This window comes from Castor canadensis, chromosome 16 (assembly GCF_047511655.1).
Source record: "Castor canadensis chromosome 16, mCasCan1.hap1v2, whole genome shotgun sequence".
Classification (NCBI taxonomy): domain Eukaryota; kingdom Metazoa; phylum Chordata; class Mammalia; order Rodentia; family Castoridae; genus Castor; species Castor canadensis.
Genome location: NC_133401.1, coordinates 21,106,735 through 21,128,766, shown reverse-complemented (window position 1 = coordinate 21,128,766; position 22,032 = coordinate 21,106,735). Strand labels below are relative to the sequence as shown.

The following is a 22,032-nucleotide window of genomic DNA, read 5'->3' as shown; positions in this document are numbered from 1 at the left end:
TGGTTTACTTTTTCAACGTCCTGATCAAAAAAGAAAATCAGTCAACACGGGAGCTTTTGAAACAGTTCTCTTTACCCGTGATCACTGAGTGACGCCTGGGACCAGGAGGCCGACTGAGAGTCGGGGACGAGGGCTCCCCCGCCGTCCGCCCTCCCCCCACACCACGTCGCCCAGTGGCATCGTGGAAAGAGGATTCTCCCATGCAAACTCCGGAACCGGAGGGGAACCAGGAGCGCAGTTCTGCGCCCTCTACCCCTGGGGCACGGACACGGCCACAGCACGGGGGGCGGGGAGGCCCCGGGGACACGAGACACGGGGGAGGGAAAGGGGACCCCGCCCGCAGATGACCCGGGGGACTGGCGACCCTACGCGGCGGGGCGGGGCTGAGTGGCACAGGGGGCGAGGCTTGTAGCAGCGAGTCCCCCCTCCCCTCCTTTCGGATGAAGAAGGAAGACTTGGGCCCCGCGACTGGGCAGGAAAAAGAGGAGGGGGCAGCCTCTCCCCACATGCGGCCCGGGAGGGAAGCCCCGCCGCCTTTCCGCGGGTGAAGGGCACCGGTCTCCCATCGGAAACTGATCAATAAATTACAAAGTAGAGAAAAGGGAGGCGGAAGTTTAGGGCGAGATTTCTTCCTGCCCTCTTCTTCCCTCCCTCAGTCCAGTTCATGTGGTTTGGTCCAGGCCCAGTCCATTTGTGAGATGGGGACACGCACTCCCCGCTTGTCTGTAAGGATGGTCCAGTCCGTGGCGCCAGCTCCCAGGCCCGCTCTCCCCGGCGAGACCATACTCTGGGCAGAAATGGGAATGGCCCAGCCTCTGGAAGAGTCTTCCTTCCGAGTGAGGTCACCTGCATTGACGCCGGGCAGTGCATGGAGTAGTGAAGATCCATTGTGCCATCCCGCACCCCCAAGATTTTCCAGTACAGTCCTCACCTGGAGGCCTGCACTAGCAGGAATAGGTCCGGACCGAAACGCCTTCTGCCCGGGAACTCCCAGAAGTCTGGCCTGGAGGAAGAGCGAGCAGCGATTCAGCCTGAAACAGCCACTACCCCCTCCCAACCCCCGCGCGCCCCCAGTTTTCCCCCAGCGTTTCTGTGAGCTCTGGCTTCAACCCCAGGTACTCTCCCTTAGACGTCCACTCGGGACATCACAAGAAGAGCCTGGTTCCACGTGGGTGGTTTTTGTCTTCCCAGCAGTGTGAGGCTCAAAGGTGCCCAGGTGGTTCTGGGCGAGTCCATTTCCCACCAGGGAAAGGGGACCTGGGACTAATCCATTCGAAAGAGAGGATCTGAAATATTGGAGGGTCCATTTGTCAGAAGAACCTGCCTGCGAGGTTGAGTTGGCTCATTTCCCACCCAGGGGAAGAAGAAGGAAAGGAGCTGTAGCATTTGGGAATCTCTCACCTTCTGGCTGCAGCTTTCGGAGAGGGAGCCCCGGCGATCCCAGGGCACCTGCTGCAGCAGAACGAAAGTTGGGAGGCAACATCTCAGCCGAGTCGGGGGTTACACCTCGGAGGTCCTTCTCTCGGAACATCTTCCGCCAGGATGGGGAACGGCTAAAGGACTTGGCGCTGTCCTAGGTATAGGAACCAGACAGGCCATAAGAAGAGACAAGGGCCTCGTTCTGACACCAACCCCTTTTCGGCTCCGCCCCTCTCTGGGTCTCACCTCTCCCTTAACCCCGCCCCTCCCCTAACTCAGCCTCCAACCACGACTGGCTGGCAAAGCCAAGTCCCGCCCCTTTTGCTGTCAATCGGGAGGTGGGGCTTTGAGTCCAGCTTCCCAAGCTGCAGCCACGCCCACCTCGTCCAGCCGTCTGTCTGTGCCTAAGGAGATGAGGTTGCTGAATTCCTTCTCCAGAAGTTGTCGGGCCTGCAGAGGGAGGTGGGGGCATGGTTGGAGCGTGCAGTCTTCGAGGTGAGGATGCCCCCCATGTACCAGGCCCAGCGGCAGCTCACCTGCGCATTCTGCGTGGGGATCTGCAGGAGCAAGGCCAGATCCGAGTAGTCGAAGGTCTCATCCAGGGCAAGCAGCGCCCCGTGCACCCCGCTCTCGGTGAGGTTTGTGGCGAATTCCTTCAGGCCCAGCCCGGACACCCAACCCATAACCCGTTCATTGGACCACACCATCACGTCTGGGGGTTGAAGAGACCCTTAGTACCGCCCAGTCCCAACAATGGCCAGGCATGACCACTTTAGTCCACACCTCCTTTCCTGGTCACACCCTCATGCTGCCTCTTCCCCTCGCTTATAGCTGCGATCTTCTTTGGTCTCCCTTCCCCATCGCCCCTCTTCCAGCCCTATCCCGTAGTCCTCTACCTAGCTCCTAGAAGGACTCACGCTCTACTCACCTCGGATCTGAGTCTGGCTCTCTTCCCGCCTCCGCTCCAGGTCCTTCCGGTCATAGTTGAGTCGTTTCAGGCACATGATCCCATAATGCAGACTCACCCTGAGCAGGGGGGAGGAAGTGGAGTCACAGAGGAACCATCACAGCCTCTGTCTGCCCCTCATCTCAGGTCCTGTCCCCATTGGCTATTCCATCCATCAGTTGTATTGATTGTTGGCCCTCCCAGGAGGTGGGGCATTTTCAACAGGCAAATTCCTTTTGGCTAACCCGGACCAGGTGTGAGGCTTACTAGGCCAGTTCTATGGATCTTCTTGGGGGATGGGACATAGTGTCGGGATTTCCAGAGAACCCGTGCTAAAGTGCCAAAGATAATCCTAGGAATTTCCCATCGCCAGCATCACTGGCCAAAGACTCTCTAGGGGCGAGGCTTCCCTTTGGATGTCCCCTTTAGCCAGGCAGCCCCCACCTGTGGAAGCTGTCCACCATCTTGAGTTGGCCCCGGAGCTCCTTCTTGTTCAGGTGATCTAACATCCGGGCATCCACCAGCGACTCCATGAAGTAGCTGCGGTACTGGGGCAGCCCCAAGCTGGGCAGCCAGTCGTTTCCCACCCATTCGTGGTTCATGTCGCCATATGCCAGGATCTGAGGCCATGGGCAGGTGAAGGAGGGATCAGGCCCTCTGACCCTTTCCCATGTGTGTATGCAAGGGGTACAGCCCAAGTCCCCCAACCCAAAACTGTTCTTTCCCACCCACCATCTGCTTGGGACAACGGACCAATCCCAAGTCACCTCCTACACCTTCACAAGGACACAAGCACCCCAGGTGACCTGACCTACATATTAAATTTTGAGACGCATTGCTTTAACTTCCCAACTCAATCCAACATGCCTACTCTCCCAAATACTTCCCCAAGACAATGAGTTCTTCCAACGCGACTCTGTCACCAAGGAAGGACCACTCCTCCCACCAGAGCTTGAAAACACTAATGTATCTGTTCCATAGTTCTGGTTGACCCAAACTCCTTCACACTCTTTAGCATAAGGAGACCATCCACACCTCCCCTGGCTGGAGACAAAGTCCACAACTCAACCCAATGCTTCCAGCGCTGGTGCCTCCCTTTGCTGAGAACAAAATACTCATCCTACTCCCACCATCGCCAGTGCGCACTGCCCAGGTAAACTGGAGCCATGCAGCTAGCCCCCTTTCCCCGCAACCATAGGGAAACAGGCTGATCAGCGACTCCCCGTCCCTTACAGCCCCGAGGGCCCCCACCAACCGACCACAATGGAATGGCCGGTGCGCCAGGCTGACCATGGAAGAGCGGGGGCTGTCACATCGCCCCCCCATCAAGCCACAATGAACCAGTCCAAATATGAGCTTGGTGCTAGCCCCCTGCCACCCGTGGGGATGATGGAATGTTCTGGCGAGGGTAAGAGCGGGGCTCAGAGAAGGAGGGGCGTCCATGCAGCGTGCACAGCCTGTTCATGCGCCCAGCCCCGCCCCGCGCCCCTACCTGCTCCCAGCTGATCTCCTTGGTCTCCTGACCCGTTAGTGGGAAGAGGGGAGAGAAGGGGTGGGTTAAGGGGCAGGCAGAGGGGGACGGAAGGGACAGACAGACTGACAGTCACAGACTAGGTTTAGGTCCCCGCCTCCACCCCCAGGTAGGGTTAGTGCCACCCCAAAGCCCATCAGCAGGGGGCACTCACAGGCTTTGTTGCAGCCGTAAGGGACTCCATCTCCTCGTGTGTCATCCACACGTTTCCTGTGGGCTGAGGGGCGGGGTATGTTATGGGATGGGAATAGACTTTCAATAGGGGAGGGGAAAACAGATCTGCTTTCTGGCCCAGGCACACAACTGACAAAGGAAAAGAGTAGTCCTTTATTGTGAGTCTGTCTTGTGCCAGGCAAAAGGGTTGGAATTAGGGCCCAGTGGAGCATTTTGCTGTGTGGCCCTGATCAAATGACATCACCTCTCTAATCTCACACTGACTACCCAGTGAAGATCAAGGAGGAGGCAGACCTCCAGGTTTGCCAGTGGGGGCGGGGCTTGTCCCCAGGGATTGAATTACTTCTTGCAACATCCCCCATGAGTTAGAAATTCACACTTGGACTCAAAGGTTTATGTAGCGCCTAGCGATTCAGGCACCAATGTGGGCTCTGGGATAATGGCAAAGAACTGAACAGAGGCCCTTAATGTGGCTACACAGACACAATTGACATCATATCAATATGTTGGGGAAAGCTCAGTGTGGTCGTACACGCCTGTAATCCCAGATACTCTGGAAGCAGAGGCAGGAGGATCTCAAGTTCAAGGCCAACCCTGGGCAAAGTTAGCAAGACCCTATCTCAAATAAATAAATAAATAAATAAAGGTTGGAGATGTGGTTCCAGTGATAGAGTGCGGGTCTAGCAGGCTCAAGGCCCTGAATTCAATCCCCAATACCATCAAAATAATAACAATAAGTAAATAACAAAAAGGCTGGGGGTGTGGCTTATGTGGCTTATGTGCTAGCACTTGCCTAGCATGTGTGAGGCCCTGAAGAAATTTGAGTATAGATTGTATTGGGAAAATATGAGTATAGACTGACTAGTAGATTAAATTACAAATAATATTAACACTCCTAGGTGGGATAAGGGCATGGAGGCTACAGAGGAGAAGAAAATGACTGCTAAAGTAATTTCAGGGGAGAACCTGGCATGTCCAAATTACATTTAAGTTTCTCTGAGATAGACATACACTCTCTTAATAAAAAACTGGAAAGGATAAAATTATTGGAAGGCAGAAAATGCTTAAGAGGAATTGTGACTAGCTCAGCTGTCAAGTTAGGGAAAGTTCTTCGGAGGCTGGAGCCAATCTTGGGGAAAACCAGCAATGGGATCCAAGGGCGAGTGTCAGAGAAAGAGGTGGCAGGAGACACTCAGGAAGGACCAGGAAAAACACACAGTACAGGGTTGAGGCAGGGCGGAGAGACTTGGAGAAGGAGAGCCAATGGGAAGCAGGGGCTGCAAGTAAGAGTGGGAGTTAGCAGCTTTGGGATTGGCTAGTATAGCGCAAGGGGCGGGGCTGGAGGCAGCGAGGGCCGGGATTGGCCACTGGACGCTCACCGTGCGGGAGGAGGCAGGAGCTGAGGGGGAGGTGAGCGAGACCATCTCCTGGATGGCTAGGCGCAGCTTGAGCCGGTGCAGCGGGTTGCTGATGCCGATCTCGCGCTGGATCTCCGTGTCTGACAAGTTGGCCATGATGGCACCACTCTTGACATTGGCCCGGCAGGCGGCCACGTACCATGCGGGCATGCCTACCCAGAGCTGAAGCAGAGGGAGAGAGGGAGGGGGGAAGGGACAGAGACAGCACCAGGAGAAATGGGGGAGAGACAGATGGGAAAGGCAAGTGGGGGCGAAACAGACGTGGGAAAGTTCGCAGAAGAAACAGACAGGACAAGGGGAGACGTGGGAGAGGCAGAGGGAGCCAGACCAAGAAGGGAAGTGCCGGAGTTGAAGGGGAAAGAGACAGCGATGGAGACAGACAGACGACAGCAAGACATACAGAGACGTGGAAGTGAGATCCAGAGAATGGGGAAAGACAGAAATACAGTCAGAGATGGGGAGAGATGGAGAGTATCAGAGACCCCATAGCCAGACACATGGGGAAACACAAAAAGACAATCAGAGAGAAAGGACAGAGACCAGAAGGGGAAGAGGGGAAGGAGAAAGAAGCTGTTTCCATTGACAGGAAGCCTGCCCCTCTCCCCTAGAATCCCAGCCCCACCTCTGGGCTTGGAGCTGGATGGCGCTGGGTAGACCCCACCAGTCCTTGATGGTAGGACAGTCAGGGGCTAGGGACTGACAAATGGTCAGGTCATTTCTGGGCCCCAGTACCTCCAGCCAGGAGACCACGGTGGGCCCATCCCAGGCAGCAAAAGGCAGTCCCTGTCGACAGGCCTCTTCCAGAAGTTCATGCCTGGCAAGGGACAGCAGGGCAGGAGCTGTCAGGGGTGGGGACCCACCCCCTAGCACTTTGGACAGATCCCTTCATCACAGGCATACACAAAAAGCTTTTTTGGAAGTACTGGGGTTTGAACTCAGGGCCATTCCACCAGCTCTTTTTTGTGATGGGTTTTTTCGAGATAGGGCTTGAGAACTATTTGCCCAACTGGTATTTGCCTGGCTGTCTTTGAACCACAATCCTCTTTATCTCTGCCTCGTGAGTAGCTAGGATTACAAGCATGAGCCACTGGGGCCTAGCCTTTTTTTTTTTTTTTTTGATAGGGTCTTGCACTTTGACCCAGGTGGCCTCAGACCTCAATGCTCTTACCTCTGCCTGAGTACCTCAGTAGCTGGGATTATAGACATGTACCACCACACCTAGTCCCATAAAAGTACTTTTTATGTATGTAGAAAACACAGAAGGTCTAAACCCATGTGTACATCTTTATAAATCTATCTCCTCCACCCCATCAAGAGACAGAAAAAACAAAGAAAAACTCTAGGAGTTCCCGATTCCTACACAAGTCAATTGAGCATCATGGGTACAAACTAACAAAATTTGTTCTCACCTATATATACCAGCAGCACCCCTCCACCCCTCCACACTGATACAAACTCACTTCCTCTTGTTCCTTCGGTCCTTGTCTCCTGGGCCTGTCAGCTTAGCTAGTCCCAGAGGGTCAGTGGCCAATGTTTCATCTGAAGGTGTTCCAGCTGGAGGCAAGGAAGGGTCAAAAGTTGGAAAGTCTCAAGGGGGAGGCAGATCTGTCATGCTGGGGGTGGTGCGAAGGATGACAGGAAGGCACAGGCCCTGAGGGAGTTATGAGTGAGGCTACGTTGAGGGAGTGATAAAACCAGCCACAGACCAATTGCCCAGGCAATGAATTGGAAATAGCCCCCAAATTGGGCTGGCCTTGCTGTAAGGGCAGTGGTGTGCTGGGAAATGTCTAACAGCTGGCTCATAGGGAGGGGGGATGGTATTCTCTGATTTGTAGTGTTTGCCAATTTCTATGGTGTAAATCCCACCAGGGCCAATTTCAAGCCACCAATGTGGTGTCAAACAACTCACAAAATTCACAAAACAACAACTCTCCCAATCCTGTTACAAGCAGACTCCAGCACACCACTGGGGTACCCAACCTTTCAGACGCACTGCCCTCTCTCTCTGTTTCAATACAGATAAATGAAATAGATTCATTTATCCACCCAGTCACTCCGGCAGGCCACAGGGGGCTCTTTCTTCCCTCCTCCTGTCTAATTCTGTAAGTTCTGTGCTCCATATTCTAAATAAATTACCAAATGAGTGAAGACACGAATGGCAAGTGAGTGAGAAAGGGATGGAGGAAGGAAGGAAAAAAGAGAGAACTGTCAGAATTAGGGTACTTACCCAGAGAAGAGCTGTCACGGCCTGGAGGTCCCATTCGCCCTTTCTCTTTCTTGCCAAACAGTCGGCCTATGGATGACTTGATGCTTTTTTTCTTGGGGGCTTTGTGTAGGGAATCTGGAGTACCCTCACTGTGTAAGCAGGAGAGAGTGAGGACTTCCCCTCTCCTCCCATGTCCTTGTTCTTCCCATCTCATCCTTCCAAGCAAGTTCCTCCCTGTTCTCACCCCTCATCCCTGCTGACCTTCCCCGTGAGGGTCCCCCATCTTCCAGGGACCCCGCCTGCAGTGCCAAGGCCTGTGTCATTCTCTCGAGACGGGCAGAGCGGGGAGTGGGTGGTGGGGTGTCTCCTGGGATGGCCGGTCCTTCCCCTCGTGGAGCCCCAGCTTCCTCCTTGGGGATGTGATTCTGAGGATAGAGAGGCATAGAGACTGAATTAAGTTGGAGAGTCATGTTGGAGGTTCCCCACTAGCTGGGATATCTACTAGGGAGTGTCTGGGATGGCCCTACTTTGGGACACTATATCTGATGGTAGCCTAGACAAGTCGGGGGATACTTTCCTAGAGCTTGACAAGTTCATATTAATAGTACTAATAAGCCTGGTACTGGTGGCTCACGCCTGTAATCCCAGCTACTCAGGAGGCAGAGATCAGGAGGATCAAGGTTCGAAGCCAGCTGGAGCAAATAGTTTGCAAGACCCTGTCTCAATAAAATCCATCACAAAAAGTGCTGGTGGAATGGCTCTCAAGGTGTAGGCCCTGAGTTCAAACCCCAGTATCCTCTCCAAAAAATTATATTAGTAGCTTTTGATGTGAGGAGAGGGAAAGCTAAGGTGTCACAGTTCCTAAAAATAGGAAAGCTAGGTGGAAGGTAAGGCTAGTATTTTTTAGCCTCAGAACACTCACAGCCTTGTCGGTGCCCTCTCGGGCAGGGCTTGGAGGTGCCAGACGAGGTGTTGAATGGCCAGAGCTGGGAGGAGAGGGACTGGCCAAGGTAGAGGTGGTGAGGGACGGGGGCAGTGAGCAGCTGCTACGATAGCGGCCCAGCGAGTCAAGGCCAGAGCTGGACACCCGGCTCTCCAGCTCCTCTGCTCTCTGTTCTGTGGTCTCTTTCTCCTCTTGGATAAGCCTGGGGAAGGAAACAAGAGAGATGGGTGAGAGGCTGAGGTAGGGAGGGAGTCTGGGGATCACGATAAGCCAGAAAGGCTTGGTGGGCCAGAAAGGTGAATTCTGGGGAAGGCGCAATGAAGCTAGAGGGTTTGTGGGAAATTCCTGAGGGGCTGTTGGCTTAAGAGGAGTCAAGGAACCACAGCATCCTCAGGAAGTCATGGAAGGATTAGGGCTGTTGGGGTGATCAGAATCTATGTCAGTCTGGCTCTGATGATAAGCAAATAGTTATTTAAAATCACAAAAGATTTTATGATGGGCAAGAGATAGGTGCTCCAAGAAGGACTGCAAGACCAAGGTCATAATAAGATTAGGGTGAGGTCAAGGATGCTGGAATTAAATATTGAAGGTGATGGAGTCATTCAGTAGGTGAGGTGGTAAGTCAGAGTGTGAGTGGAAGGAGGTGGGTGTTTAGGTCTACTGGCTAGGGCCCATAAAGAATGTGTTATTATAGGAGAATTGCCAAATAAGGTAACTTCCGGGGAATCCAGGGAGACATTGATGGAGGCTTGTTAATAAATTGAAGACTTTTGTTGAAATTCTGGATGTACAGAGTTAAGATTTTTTTTTTTAGTGATACTGGGGTTTGAACTCAGGGCCTCCTGCTTCCTAGGCAGGGGCTCACAGGAGCCATCCCTCAGCCTTAGGTTCCTGATCAGTGTGTTCTTGGTGTTTGTGGCTGGGGACGTTACTGCAGTGCTGAGATTTGTGAGACACTGGGAGACTGGGTATGTGAAGCCATGAAATCCATGGCACACTGGAAGATGCCTGATGTACTGAGTTGAAAATTGTGGCATTTTGGGACACAGTCTGGAAATCGTGAGGAATGGCTGAGGAATATATACGTATACTGCACATGGAAGACTTCTGGGGACATCTCAGGGGATACAGTGTCCCTGGACACTGGAGGGAGTGTTGGGTGGGAAGAGCTTGAGGATGGTGGGCAGGTTGTGAGCTAAGTCTCCAGGCCCATGAACTAAGTGTTTGGGAATCAGAGGGGCTGTGGGGCCAGCTCTGGGAAAGTAGGGCAGGCCTGGTCCAGGGCTCACTTGATCTCCTTATTGATGGCTTCCAGTTGCTCCTGAAGCATGATGGCAAGTGTCTGCACGTCAGCCTGCCCACTGGGGGACAGCAGTTCAGCCCCAAACATCCCCTCTGCCTCCTCCTCATCTGACCCATCCAGATCCCCAGGGAATGGGGGTGGCATGGATCCTGCAGGGGCCGGCCGCTCCCAATCCTGTCTGTGTGGAGACAGAGGGACACCACATGGATAGGGGCCAAGGGTGGTGCTGGCTCTTTCTTTGCTCACCAGTCTAGACCCCACCCATCCTCCCTGACCCTGCACACAAGCCCCACCACTTTCCCCAGCCCAGCTACTCTCTTACAGGTCCTTTCTTAATTCCTCCCCCAAGTTTCCCCAAGCCACACCCACATCCATGACTCTGTACCCTCCCTGATTCCTATTTCCTGGTCTTAGCCCCTTCTCTTCTTCACCTGACCCCCACCCATGCTGGGATTCTACACTCTAACCCTCCACCCCATCATTTCCCTTAGTTGCTCACCAGGTAGAGGACATCCATACAAAAAGATGAGAGGCAGGGAGGGAGAGATGATGGAGTTGTGAGGGGGAGAAGAGAAGACAGGTGAGCCCAGGAGCTTTTCAACCCAGTCTCCTCCCTGAGCCCTATGGGTTGGACTCCATTCCCCACTACTACCCTCCCAAGACCTGCTCAGTCCAGGCCCCAGAGATGGCTGCTGACCTTGGTGGGCTCATCCTTGACCCCTGACCATCGGCCCCTCTTGCTTGCCCGGCCACTGCCAGCCCCATAAGGATCCAGGGGGGCACCAGAAGGTAACGTGGGTGCCTGGGAGTAACGGAGCTCCAGGGCACTGCCAGGGAGAGACCTGTGGGCATGGGGAGGGCAGTCAGGGACCCAGGAGTCAAGAAAAGGGAACAGAGGTCACAGATCACAGGGATAGACCTGGGCTCAGGGATCATGAATTTGAGATAAAAAATTAGAGGGATGGAGCCAGGTGCCAGTGGCTCCTGCTTGCAATCCTAGCTACTAGGAGGCAGAGATCAGGAGGATCACAGTTCAAAGCCACCCTGGGCAAATAGTTCTGTGAGACCCTATCTCAAAAAAATCACAACAAAAAAGGGCTGGTGGAGTGGCTCAAGGTGTAGGCCCTGAGTTCAAGCCCAGTACTGCAAAAAAAAAAAAAAAAAGAGAGAGAGAGAGAAAGAGAGATGGGTTAGGCATGGTGGTACAAGTCTGTAATCCTAGCCACTCAGGAGGTGGAGATTGGGAGGATCACTTTGAGGTCAGGCTGGGCAAAAAGTTTTGAGACTCCCATCTCAACCAATGACAGGGCACAGTGGCCAGCACACCTGTCATTCCAGCTACACAGGAAGTGTCAATAGGAGGATCCCTGTCCATGCAGGCCTGGGCATAAAATCGAGGCTATTATAAAAATAACTAGTATGCACATGTGAATAAATGAATAATAATAAAAAAATAATAATAACTAAAGCACAAAGGACTGACAGCATGGCTCAAGTGGTAGAGCAGCTGCCTAGCAAGCACAAGGCCTTGAGTTCAAAGCCCAGTACTGCAGAAAGAGGAATGAGTGCAAGTCGCCAGAGGACAAGTGGGGAATCAGAAAGAGTAAACTGACCAGAGGAGCTCCCTGGGCAGAGGAGGGGCAGGAGGGCTACTGTCACCTGGAGTAAGAAGATGGTGGTCTCCCCCGCAGCTGGTCTATCTCCATCTGCATCCTCTCCATTTCAGCCAACAGCTGCTCCTGAAGGGAGGAGTTGGAGGAATCAGCTCAGAATACGCCACCCCAAAGAGCAGCCCCTCCCTGCCTTGCCGGTTCCAACTTCAGGAACCCCAGTCCTGCTTCCCTCCTCCTCCCACCCCCCCCAGGTCCCCACCTTGTTAAGCAACAGCTCATCTTGCAGCTTCTTCATGTTGGCGATTTCCTCACTCAGTGAGTTCTGTGGGTACAGGGGTGAAATGAGGGAGTGGACCCTGAAGGGGACATGCCCTGGGGAACCTTGGAAGAATGGGATTGGGACAAACGAGGAGCTGCAAGGGTGGGAGGATTGTGGGGCCAGAGACAGATCTGGGGAGAGAAGTCATGGGAGTCCTGGGATTGCCTGGCTTGTGTAATCTCAGGGGACTCAGGCTTTGAGTGGCCATATGGTTGTAGGTGTTAGGAAAAGCCAAGGACTCGGGGTATTGATACCCCAAGAATTCAGCTCTCCAAGGGTTTAGATTAGGGGAAGTGGTCTCAGCGACAGAGCAGACTGTCAAATTCTGGAAGCCCAAGTTCAGGGAGATTTCGGATTACAGATCTAGGGGAAATGTCTGAGACAGCGCACTGGTTGTGATGGAGGCCTGGGCTGCACACCCACCTTCTCCTCCAGCGCCCCCATGCGCTCCTTCAGGTGAAGTTGCAACCGCTCATTAGACTCGCTCAGCAGCTTGTCCACTGTCTCGGACAGCCGTTTATTGTGATCATCATTCATCTTCTCCCGTTGCCGTGCCTGCCCAAAGAAGAGCAGCTTGGTGGTGCTCAAGCACGACCTGCCCAGGAACCGCCCTTGTTCTAAGTCCTGCCCCCCCCCCCAAGTCCCGCCTCCAACCCCTAAACTCTGCCTTCTCTGCTGTCCTCAGTCCCCTCACCCGCTGCAGCTCCTGGTTCTTCTCCTCCAACTGGGCCTCCAGCTGCCGAAGTCGCTCCTCAAAATTTCCATGACGTTCCTCAGCCTAGTGGACAGAACCCATGGCATCTAACTTCACTTCACCAGGATCCAATCATAATCGTCCCCCACACACCTTCACAGATTGGTGCAAGGCCCCATCCCCCACTGGAGTTCCAAGCTCCTCCCCTACCCCGGCTACCCAGGTCTCGCCCCGGTGTCATGTCTACTTTCTCAGGACCTGTTCCATTCCTCAGACTCCAGGCCACACATCCTTCCAGTCCATACTAGAGAACATTGTCCCCTCACTCCAAACCTCCAAGCCCTGCCCCATTCCAAGCCAGGTCCCTTTGCCAGACCCCAGAACCCATCCTTCCCTCAGAATCCAGGTTGCTGCTCTCTCTCCCACCCCTCCAGACTCAAGGCTCCACCTCCTCTAGGCCCCGCCCCCGCCCCTCACCTTGTTCAGTGCTGCCACGCGCTGGGCCAGCTGTGCCTCTATCTCAGGCAAGGTCTCAGCCTTCTGCAGCGTCTGCTGCAGCTTCTGCTTGGCATCATCCAGCCACTCGGCCAACTGACGGCTCTTCTCCTCACTCTAGGGGAAGGAGAGGCAGGGGGAGTAAAGGGGATAGGTCACATGCGCCAGGGCCTTGCCCCATCATCGCCCCTTCCTGGGTAGGCCCCCACCTGCCGGTACAGCGACTCTTTGCTGGCCAACTCGTTCTCTAGTTTGTCGTTGGCGTCATGCAGAGACGTGGCCTCTCGCTGGGCGCTCAGGTATCGCTTCTCTAGCGTTGTGATCCGCTCCTCCATATCTTCCCGCTGAGCCAGAGCCTGTGGAGAGCGCAAAGGAGCCTGTGCACGACAGCTCCCAGTAGCCCCTGGTGTTAGGCCTAGAACCATAGGCAAAGGGTTCCTAGGGTATCTTGGTAAATGAAGTCCCTTGGGCCTCAGAATAGTAGTGCCACACCTCCCGTAGCTTCTGGAATATAAAATCTCCGATCAAACCACACTACTGGCACAGCACTGGCTTAGAATCACAGAGAAAGTGCTCTAGTGTCTCACGGGAAACTAAGTTCCCTTCTATTTGAAAGGCAACAGTCCTCCAAGAGTCACCAGGGGGTGGGAGCTGGTGGCTCACACCTGTAATCCTAGTTACTCAGGAGGCAGAAATCAGGAGGATTGCGGTTTGAAGCCAGCCCAGGCTAATAGTTCTCGAGACCCTATCTCGAAAAGGCTGGTGGAGTGCGTCAAGGTATAGGCCCTCCTGAGTTCAAGCCCCAGAACTGCAAAAAAAAAGAAAAGAAAAAAATCCGGGCACCACACTTCCCTGCCCATCCCTGGAGTGTGAGAATTAGACTCAAGGGGCCTAAACGGGGAACGGTGAAATGCTGATAAAAGATTCAATTTAGAGGCACAAAGAGAATGTCCGATAGTAATATAATAACCAATCCTGGAGCTGGGCGGTGGTGGTTCGAACCTGTAATCCTACCTACTCAGTAGGCAGAGATCAGCAGGGTCGCAGTTCCAGGCCAGCCAGGGCAAATAGCTCATGAGACCCTATCTCAAAAATACCCAACACAAAAAGGGCTGGCAGAGTGATTCAAGTGGTAAAGCGCCCACTTTGAAGTCTTGAGTTCAAACCCCAATCCCACCTATAATAATAATAATAATAATAACCAAGATCGATAACTGAGCCCCTACGCTTCCACATACTAACACTCCAGTAAGGGTCATAACTCCCATTTTACATGTGAGAAAACTGAATCTTAGGACAGCTTGGGGACTGAATCAAAGTTCCATCATTCATGAGCTCAGTGATTTTTGGACTCGGTGACTTTGTAATAAGGGAGAGGGAGAAGGCTGGAGGAAGGGAAGGAACACAGGGCAGCCCTCCAGGGGCTCCAGCCTCACCTCCTTGAGGTCGCGCTGCAGCTTGGAGTTTGCTTCCTCCGCCTTACCCAGCTCGCGGTGAGCGGTGCCCAGCTCCTCCTCCAGCTGGCTCATCTGACGGCACAACACCGCCAGGCGCTCCCGCAGCTGGCACACCTCCGCACGCTGCCGCTCCAGGGCCTCCTCCAGTTCTGCTGTGCGCCGGTTGGAATCCCCGCCAGGACCCAGGCCATTGGCAAGGGTCTGGAGTGAGAGAGGAAGGGCCAGAACCCAGAGCAGAGAGCACAGAGACATAGAGGGAATGCAAGGAGAAAAGTTGATCAGCTGGAGAGGGGGTGTCAAAGATCAGTCCACGGAGGTCAACCGTGTGTCACAGAAGTTAGCTAGGAGACCTAGAGGTGAGGATCTAAGGTTCAGATGTTCTAGGGTCAGTGAGGATAGTAACAAGTGTTAAAACGCCCAGTACATAGTCAAGGACTTGAACGGAAGTCACAGGAAAGAGACTTCCACCTCTCACCTGCCCATCCCCATCCTTGCCCTGCTCTTCCAGCCCCGACCGCCGCCTAGATAACTGATCTCGAAGGTTCAGAGTCTAGAAGAACGAAAAAAAGATCAAGACAAAGGGGGCTCCTGGAATCCCGGCCCTATCTCCCTTAGCCCCAGCTCTATCTCCTCTTAGCCACGCCTTTCCCCATCCAAACTTTTTCTCCTCAGTCACAGGAGCCCCCAGCCCAGTTCTCGCCTTAGTCTCACTGCTACTGGGAGGGTCCGGTTACTTTCCACGGTCCAACCCCATTGGTGCTCTGCCTTTGGAACCTGCCCAATCAGTTCCTTAGTTCCGTCCCAAGCCTCCCCTTCCTGACCACGCCCCCACCTCCTGATTGCTCAGCTCCAGCTCCTCTTCTAGCACCGCCACTCTCTCCAACGCCATCCGAAGCCTTTCCCGGACCTGGGGATGAGGATGGGGATAGGGCAGGACAGGAATGAGACGGAGACAAGACCCAATCTAAGATAGGTGACTGGCCCTGGCTCAGAACACCCCCTGGACAGGTCTGATACGACAACGTTAGGATTCCTGTCTCTATAATGGGCGTTCGGCTCCAACCACATACCAGGCAGCCTGTCCCACTGGTATCCCCCCACCCCAGTTCACTTTTCCTCTATCAACCAGCCGGGTCCGAGCTCACATAGTGTGTCCCAATCAATCACAGTAAACATTTTTCCCACTTCGGACATCCCCAACTAATCACAGGGTCTCTCCCACTCAGTAGAGCTCCAGACAACCACAGGTTTCTGTTCTTCATCCCAGCTCCTCCAATTTTCATACCTTCTCATCCAGAGCCTTGTGGTGCTCGAAGAGGGATTTTAGGGCCTTAAGCACCTCCACCTCCGAGGAGACCCCGCCCGGGGACTGGGCCTGGCGCTTCACCACAGTCATGCGCAGTGACCTTTCATGCCTGGACACCAGGCACTCCAGGTGTTCCAGGAGGAGCTGGAGCAATAGAACACCGAGTCAAAGAAAAGAGGCAAGGCACAACGGCAGGTTCGAGGAAGGGGGTGACAAGTGGAGAGGACAAATGGCGGAAGAGATTGGGCACCACAAGAGACAGGTCAGGAAAAGAGAGAGGGTTAGCAGAGGTAGTCAAGGAAGGGATGGTTCAATTTAAAAAAAAAAAAAAAGGTTATGTAGCTCGGGAAGGGACACAGAGGAAGGAGTGGGACCAGAGGAGGTGACCAGCTAGGAAGTAAAAGCAGAGAAGAAAAAATGAAAAATAAGTGCTGAAAAAGATGCCCCGCCCACCCCAGTTAGGCCTCGCCCCCAACACTCCTCACCCGCGTATTGTTCCGTTCTGCCTTCAGCTCTGCAATCTCTTCCTCCCTCTCCAGAAGCTGCTCCCGACATAAGTTCAATTCTTTCGTCAGAGCCGCAAACTCCTGTCCAGGTGTGGGCAGAAAGGGAACAATCAGATCAATCCTTTCCCTATCTCCGTCTTTCTAAGGGACTTGAAACGCCCGCCCCTCCTGGTTAAGTCCCGCCCCTTATTGACGCTCAGGCCCCGCCCACCAACGTCAAGCCAATCCCAGATTCCTCCCTTCCAGGTATCAAGCCCCGCCCCTTCAGACTGCCCTCTACCCCGAGGCTCCGCCTCCCACAGGCCCCGCCCCGGCCCCGCCCAAACCTGAGGCAGCGCGATGCTGAGCTGGCGCTGCAGCGAGTCCTTCTCGTGGCCGAGCTCACGCAGCCGCAGTTGCGCGGTAGCCAGCCCGTCCTGCGCCTCGCGCAGCGTCTCGAGCAGACGCTCGCGCTCCGTGAGCATCGTGACCATGAGGCGCTCCAGCTCGCCGCCCGCTTCGTCCGGGCCCAGCGCCGAACCCCGCCGGCCATCCTCACTGATGGTGGGCATCACCTCGCACATCATGGCGGCGGTGCCGGCCTGCAGGTGCAAGGAAGGGACGAGGAACAGAAACCAACCTCGTCAAGGTACAGGCAGAGAACTGAGGCTCGGCCATTAGGATACGACATGGGGGAAACTGAAGTGGGACAATCCAGGCACAACACAGGAGAAACTGAGGCCCAGCTACTCTGATCATGACACAGGGGAAACTGAGGCACTCTCACTAGAGCACTCCACCAGATAATCTAAGAGTTGGCCACCAGGTGATGGGGAAACTGAGGCCTGCCCATTGTAATTATGGCACCCGGTAAACTGAAATCCATTGCTCTCCAGCAAACAGCCTGGCGACCTGGGTTAGAGCATTTAGGGGAACTGAGGTCAGACTCCAGAAGGCACTGGCAGCAAACCCAGGCCTGGCCACTCAAAGGAACTCAAGCTGTGTGACCCAGGCACTGCCTAAGTGAGCGTGGAAAAATCAGCTTCTTCCTATTCTGACTGTGAGAACCCACAACCCACTTCCTACATAGGAAAACTGAGGCCCAAGCCAAAAGCCACAGGGCGGCGAACACAGAATTAGGTCACTAGGATGTGATTACCTGTATAATATCACTGGAATAGTCCTCACTATCTAGCCCAACTCCTATGTCCTTCAGTTTCCCAGATATTTGGACATCCCCTCACACACAAGAATTTAAAGACCACACTCCACTTGAAAAAAATCAAGCCGGGCGCCGGTGGCTCACAGCTGTAATCCTAGCTACTCAGGAGGCTGAGATAAGGAGGATCGTGGTTCGAAGCCAGCCCGGGCAAATAGTTCCTCGAGACTTTATCTCAAAAAAACCCTTAACAAAAATAGGGTTGGCGAAGTGGTTCAAGGTGAAGGCCCCGAGTTCAAGCCCAAGTACCTCAAACTCAATAAATAAATATAAAAAGCCAGGCAGAGAGTGGGCTGTGTTAGTCATCTGGTGCTTCATGACTGAGGAGTCCAAGATCTAGCTCCCTCCTGCCTCAGGTCATTGGAGTCTAGTCCCCCCAGTCCCCATCACCCCCTAGACCTAGAAGTCTAAGCCTCCAGCTCTCTCCTGGTCAATTCCAGAAGTCAGAGACCACACTCCCTTTTCTCCCAGGAGGCTCTCAGCCTCCTCCCTAGACCCAGAAATCTCAGCCTTCAGATGCCTCCTCTCCCTAGGGAGTCCTGAGTGCAGGATCCAGGAGTTCTAGGATGCTCCCCTGGCCTCCAGCCCTCCAGGGGCGTTAACCAGGAGGGAAGGGCGGGGCTTCTGGGCGGGAAGGCGGGGCTTGAGACCCTGCAGCCAGGGGCGGGGCCGAGATGAAGAGAGGCCCCCAGCCGCTCCCTGGAGCACTTCAGGTCTGACAGGTCCAGCTGGCCCGGCCGAAAGCAGGAGGGACTTTCACTCTGTTCCTTCCTTTCCTTCCCCTACTACAGACAGCGGAATAACCAGTTCTAAGAGTGGATAATTCCCAACCCCGCCCAATATGTGCGCCGTGCCCAAAGCTGGAACTGGGGCTTTGGACTCCCGTAGGAAGAGGAGGGGGCTGAGGGGCTCTGGGACCTGGGAGAGGGGGCAGCTAGGTGCCTGAACCCTTGGGTCTTTGAAGTAGTGTATCTGAAAATCTAGACTTCTAAATCCCAGAGCTCAAAGACCAGATACAGAAAAACATTTATGAGAGCAGTCTAGCCTTAGGCCAAAACCCAACATGGTATTTTCAAACTACACCCTGATTAGAAGATGTGACACAAAGTGTTTTAGGAAGTCTGTTTGCTCTAGAACCTCAGATTCACTGTGGAGGAGACGAAATACAGCATGGATGAACATAGAACCTGAACAGCCAATGCCAGGAAAACACTACAGTGTTCACAAGAAAGACACATGCTTCTACAATGACCATGTGCTTGACAGCAAGATCCACAGGTAAGGGTACGTAGAGGGACATTGTAGAGGTCTGGAACTTAGGACCAGTCCAAAACAACCCAATAACTTAAAGAGAGTCAGGGTCATGCCAGAACCCCAAACACTTAGCATAATGAGGTCTAGGTACATAAATACAATACATACAAAGCCTAGTCAGGAGATAAAATCTAGAACCCAGAACCTACTACAGATAAAGGTATTAACACAGAATATAACAGGGGTCACAGTCTTGGTTTGACCTGTGTCTAGATAATGCTAGAATCAGAAGACAAAAATGCTTTCTAGGTTAGGCATCCTGGCTCACAGCTATAATCCCAGCTACTCAGGAGGCAGAGATCAGAAGGATTGAGGTTCAAAGCCAGTCCAGACAAACAGTTCTCAAGATCCTATCTCAAAAATACCTAGCACAAAACAGTGCTGATGGAGTGGTTCAAGTGGTAAATGAACCTGCCTAGCAAGCCTGAGGCCCAGTGCTGCCAGGGAGACAGAGAGAGAGAGAGAGAGAGAGAGAGAGAGAGAGAGAGAAAGAAAGAGAGATAGAGAGGCTCTAGAACTCAAAGTATGCCCTGGGGGTGAAGGAAAACATAGAAAGTAGCAAGGGGGCTGTCTGAAGGGAAAGGCAGAAGAATGCATGCTTAGAAGTACTCGTAAATTTCAGGAGATAAAGACTGAACCGGCAAGGGAGGGGTGTTCTGGAAATCAGAACACTTGAGGCTGAAGAGCTTAGAAAAGGAGAAAGCCTAGAACATGCTTCGTCTACCAAAGTGACAGGTGGAGGAGAAAGGCCACAATCCACCAGGGGACAAAGAAGATGAAAATGGATGGACCTAGAACCTAGAACCTGAGGAAGGAAAATGTAATGTAGCACATTTCAGTGGAAAATCTTCCAGATTTGAGATCGTGAAATTAGATGGACCCAACAACAGAGGAATGTGTTTTAGAACTGATAAGGACAAATAGGAGGCAGGCTAAAGCACTTCATTGGAACACACATATTCTGGAAATTAGAATGTCCCTGGAAAGAGAACAGAATCTAGAACAATGCCAAAGTCATGGGTAAAACCTAGAACACACCAAAATTAATTAAAAATTAGCAGAGACCTAGGCTGGTGGAGTGTTCAAATGGTACAGCACCTGCCCAGCAAGCATGAGGCCCTGAACTTGAACCCAAGTACTGCCAAAAAAAAGGGAAGAAAAATTAGCAGAGACTAAGTAAGGTCTAGTTGCTAGAATCTAGAACATGTCTGAGAGGATGAGATCAGAATTTGGCTTGGGGACATTATCTAGATATTTGGAGGGTTGCATAGTGAGTTCTAAGCCAGCTTGGGCTACATAGCAAGACCCTGTCTCAAAAAAAAAAAAACCCTCCAAAAAAGGACATATGGAAAAAAGACATGCCTAGAATTCATAGAACTTGGATCTTAGAACTTAGATCGCACCTTGGTGACAATGGAACAGAGACATCAATTAGACACGTTCTAGTACTCAGAATCTAGAACACATACCAATGAAAGGACACACACAACTAGAAATATGGAACATAGAAGGTAGGTAGGTTCTAGATCACGTAATTAACCTAGAGCACAGGATGGGGCGAACGTTTGGATCATCAAGCCTGAGTGTGCCTAGAATATGGGACACCATGACATGGGACTCAGGAAACATCTCAAGAATCCAGGTCTTAGGGGAGACGGCGGGGAGAAGATTCTAGAAGCCTAGCACCTGAGAAGATATGGGGATGAGGCAAGGGTTTGTCAAGCCCATAGAAAATATAAGTTTGGTAGCCATGGGGTCATGCTGATCATGGTCCCCAAAACTGAAAGCTAAGGAGCAAGATATGGTGTGGGGGACAAAGCCTAGACTCCTGAATCCTTGCGGAGGAAAAAAGATAGGCTTAGAGCCCGAACCCTTATTGGGAGGGAGAGCAGGGGGCAGATCAGAAGCTAAGGAATTACATTCCAAATATCTGAAAGGAAAGGAGTCATGGCGTCGGAGTCCCTAAGGGAACAGATGCTGGGGTACCAGGAGGCTGAGTATATTTGTCTGAGGGGCACGGGCTGTTAAAGTAGGTGCTAAGGGATGGGAGGGCAAATGCTGGAAAACTGGGTTTCTATGTCCTGACTAGCGTAAGGATCCAGGAGACGGACGAGCTCTGTCAAGCTTCAAAAACACAGAACGGGCTGGGAGCTGGATGTCCGGTTGTCAAGGCTCCTAAGGTGGACAGGGTAGGAACGTTCAGAAGCCCTGGTTCCTCAGGGAGCAGCTGGAGTCCCGAAAAACTGGGGTGCTGAGGATGGGGCCTGAGAGCCTGGCCAGTGGAACCCCGCGAGCCGGGCTCAGGGAGGGCCCGGGTATCCCCGGGTCAAAGGCGCAGCGGGGGGTATCCCCGCACCGCCCGCCCCCCTCCCTGGCGGCCGCACGAGGTGGGGGAGGCCAGGCTGCCTAGTGTGCTGACCATGGACAGCTCCAGAGCGGGCCTGTGTCCAGAGAGGCCGGCGAACCGGCCTGGACCGAGGGACGCGGCCGGCTGTCCACGCCAGAGACTGAAGACGGGCAGACGGGTGTGCGAATGGGGGACGATGCGGACGCGACTGGGGGCGACTGGCCGTAGCTCGGGGGCAGTCTCGCACAGCCGTGGCCGGTGTCTGGAGCTCCCGGGACTGGGCCGGGGAGAGGGAGCTGGGTTCAGCAGGGGGTCCCCAGGGCTGAACGGGGACATCCAGGCTTCTGGGCCCTGGAGGAGGCGCAAGGAGGCAGTACGCCTGGGATTCTAGGGTTCGGTTGGAGACTCTGGGCTCCGAAAAGGGACATGCCTGAGTCTCCTGGGTTGGGTTGTGAAATCTGGACTCCAGGGTCCCCGGGGATGAGGAGGGAAATTCAGGATCTTGAGGAGGCGGGGGAAGCTCGCCGGAGGGTCCCCGGGGTGGGCGCTGCCAGGCGGGCTGGGCCAGGCTCTTACCTACCTGGTCCGCGGCGGCTGCGGGCGGAGCTGGGCTGCAAGAGGGACGTGGGGTGGGGTAGGGGGACCGGGCGGGGCCCCTGGCGGTGGCCGGGGCCCGGATCTGTAGCTCTGGAGCCCTGTCTCCGCCGCTCGCGCGGGCTCAACGTCTCTTGCTCCGGCTTGGGCGCTGGGGACCCCCCTCCCCCTCACAGTCTCACTGCTTCCTACCCCCTAAAATAGCCCCCTGTCCCTGTCACCGTTCAGTCTCCCCCGCGAGGCCACAGC

At 53.8% G+C, this 22,032-nt stretch overlaps 1 protein-coding gene across 4 annotated transcripts; it reads right to left on the bottom strand.

Annotated features, from left to right (window-relative positions):
- Positions 1 to 52: 52 nt before the first annotated feature.
- Positions 53 to 21,963, bottom strand: Ppfia3 (PTPRF interacting protein alpha 3). 4 transcript variants are annotated; one of them, XM_074057930.1, is made up of 30 exons: positions 21,766 to 21,963; positions 16,657 to 16,911; positions 16,310 to 16,411; positions 15,804 to 15,968; positions 15,351 to 15,425; positions 14,994 to 15,068; positions 14,498 to 14,719; positions 13,271 to 13,417; positions 13,044 to 13,178; positions 12,567 to 12,650; positions 12,296 to 12,427; positions 11,813 to 11,875; positions 11,600 to 11,679; positions 10,638 to 10,782; positions 9,927 to 10,114; positions 8,617 to 8,839; positions 7,956 to 8,119; positions 7,716 to 7,843; positions 6,949 to 7,042; positions 6,221 to 6,302; positions 5,450 to 5,650; positions 4,051 to 4,113; positions 3,858 to 3,884; positions 2,810 to 2,985; positions 2,348 to 2,445; positions 1,956 to 2,131; positions 1,801 to 1,869; positions 1,402 to 1,573; positions 932 to 1,003; positions 53 to 846 (listed from the first exon to the last, which is right to left on the bottom strand). In XM_074057930.1, the coding sequence occupies exons 2-29, from the start codon at positions 16,894 to 16,896 to the stop codon at positions 945 to 947; spliced, it is 3,585 nt and encodes a 1,194-aa protein (XP_073914031.1). In that variant the 5' UTR covers positions 16,897 to 16,911; positions 21,766 to 21,963; the 3' UTR covers positions 53 to 846; positions 932 to 944. The 4 variants fall into 4 exon arrangements, with proteins under 4 accessions (XP_073914031.1, XP_073914030.1, XP_073914032.1 ...); XM_074057929.1 differs by having other exon boundaries at positions 21,770 to 21,963; XM_074057931.1 differs by lacking the exon at positions 3,858 to 3,884 and having other exon boundaries at positions 21,770 to 21,963.
- Between the last annotated feature and the right edge of the window lie 69 nt (positions 21,964 to 22,032).

Bases quoted from the DNA above. Each gene is read 5' to 3' on its own strand.
- Ppfia3 (XM_074057930.1), bottom strand. From the start codon at position 16,896: ATGATGTGCGAGGTGATGCCCACCATCAGTGAGGATGGCCGGCGGGGT. The intron at 5,651-6,220 runs GTACTGGGGCCC...CCTCTGCTTCAG, and splicing joins CCGTGGTCTCCTGGCTGGAG to CTCTGGGTAGGCATGCCCGC. The intron at 2,132-2,347 runs GTGAGTAGAGCG...TTCAACCCCCAG, and splicing joins GAGCCAGACTCAGATCCGAG to ACGTGATGGTGTGGTCCAAT.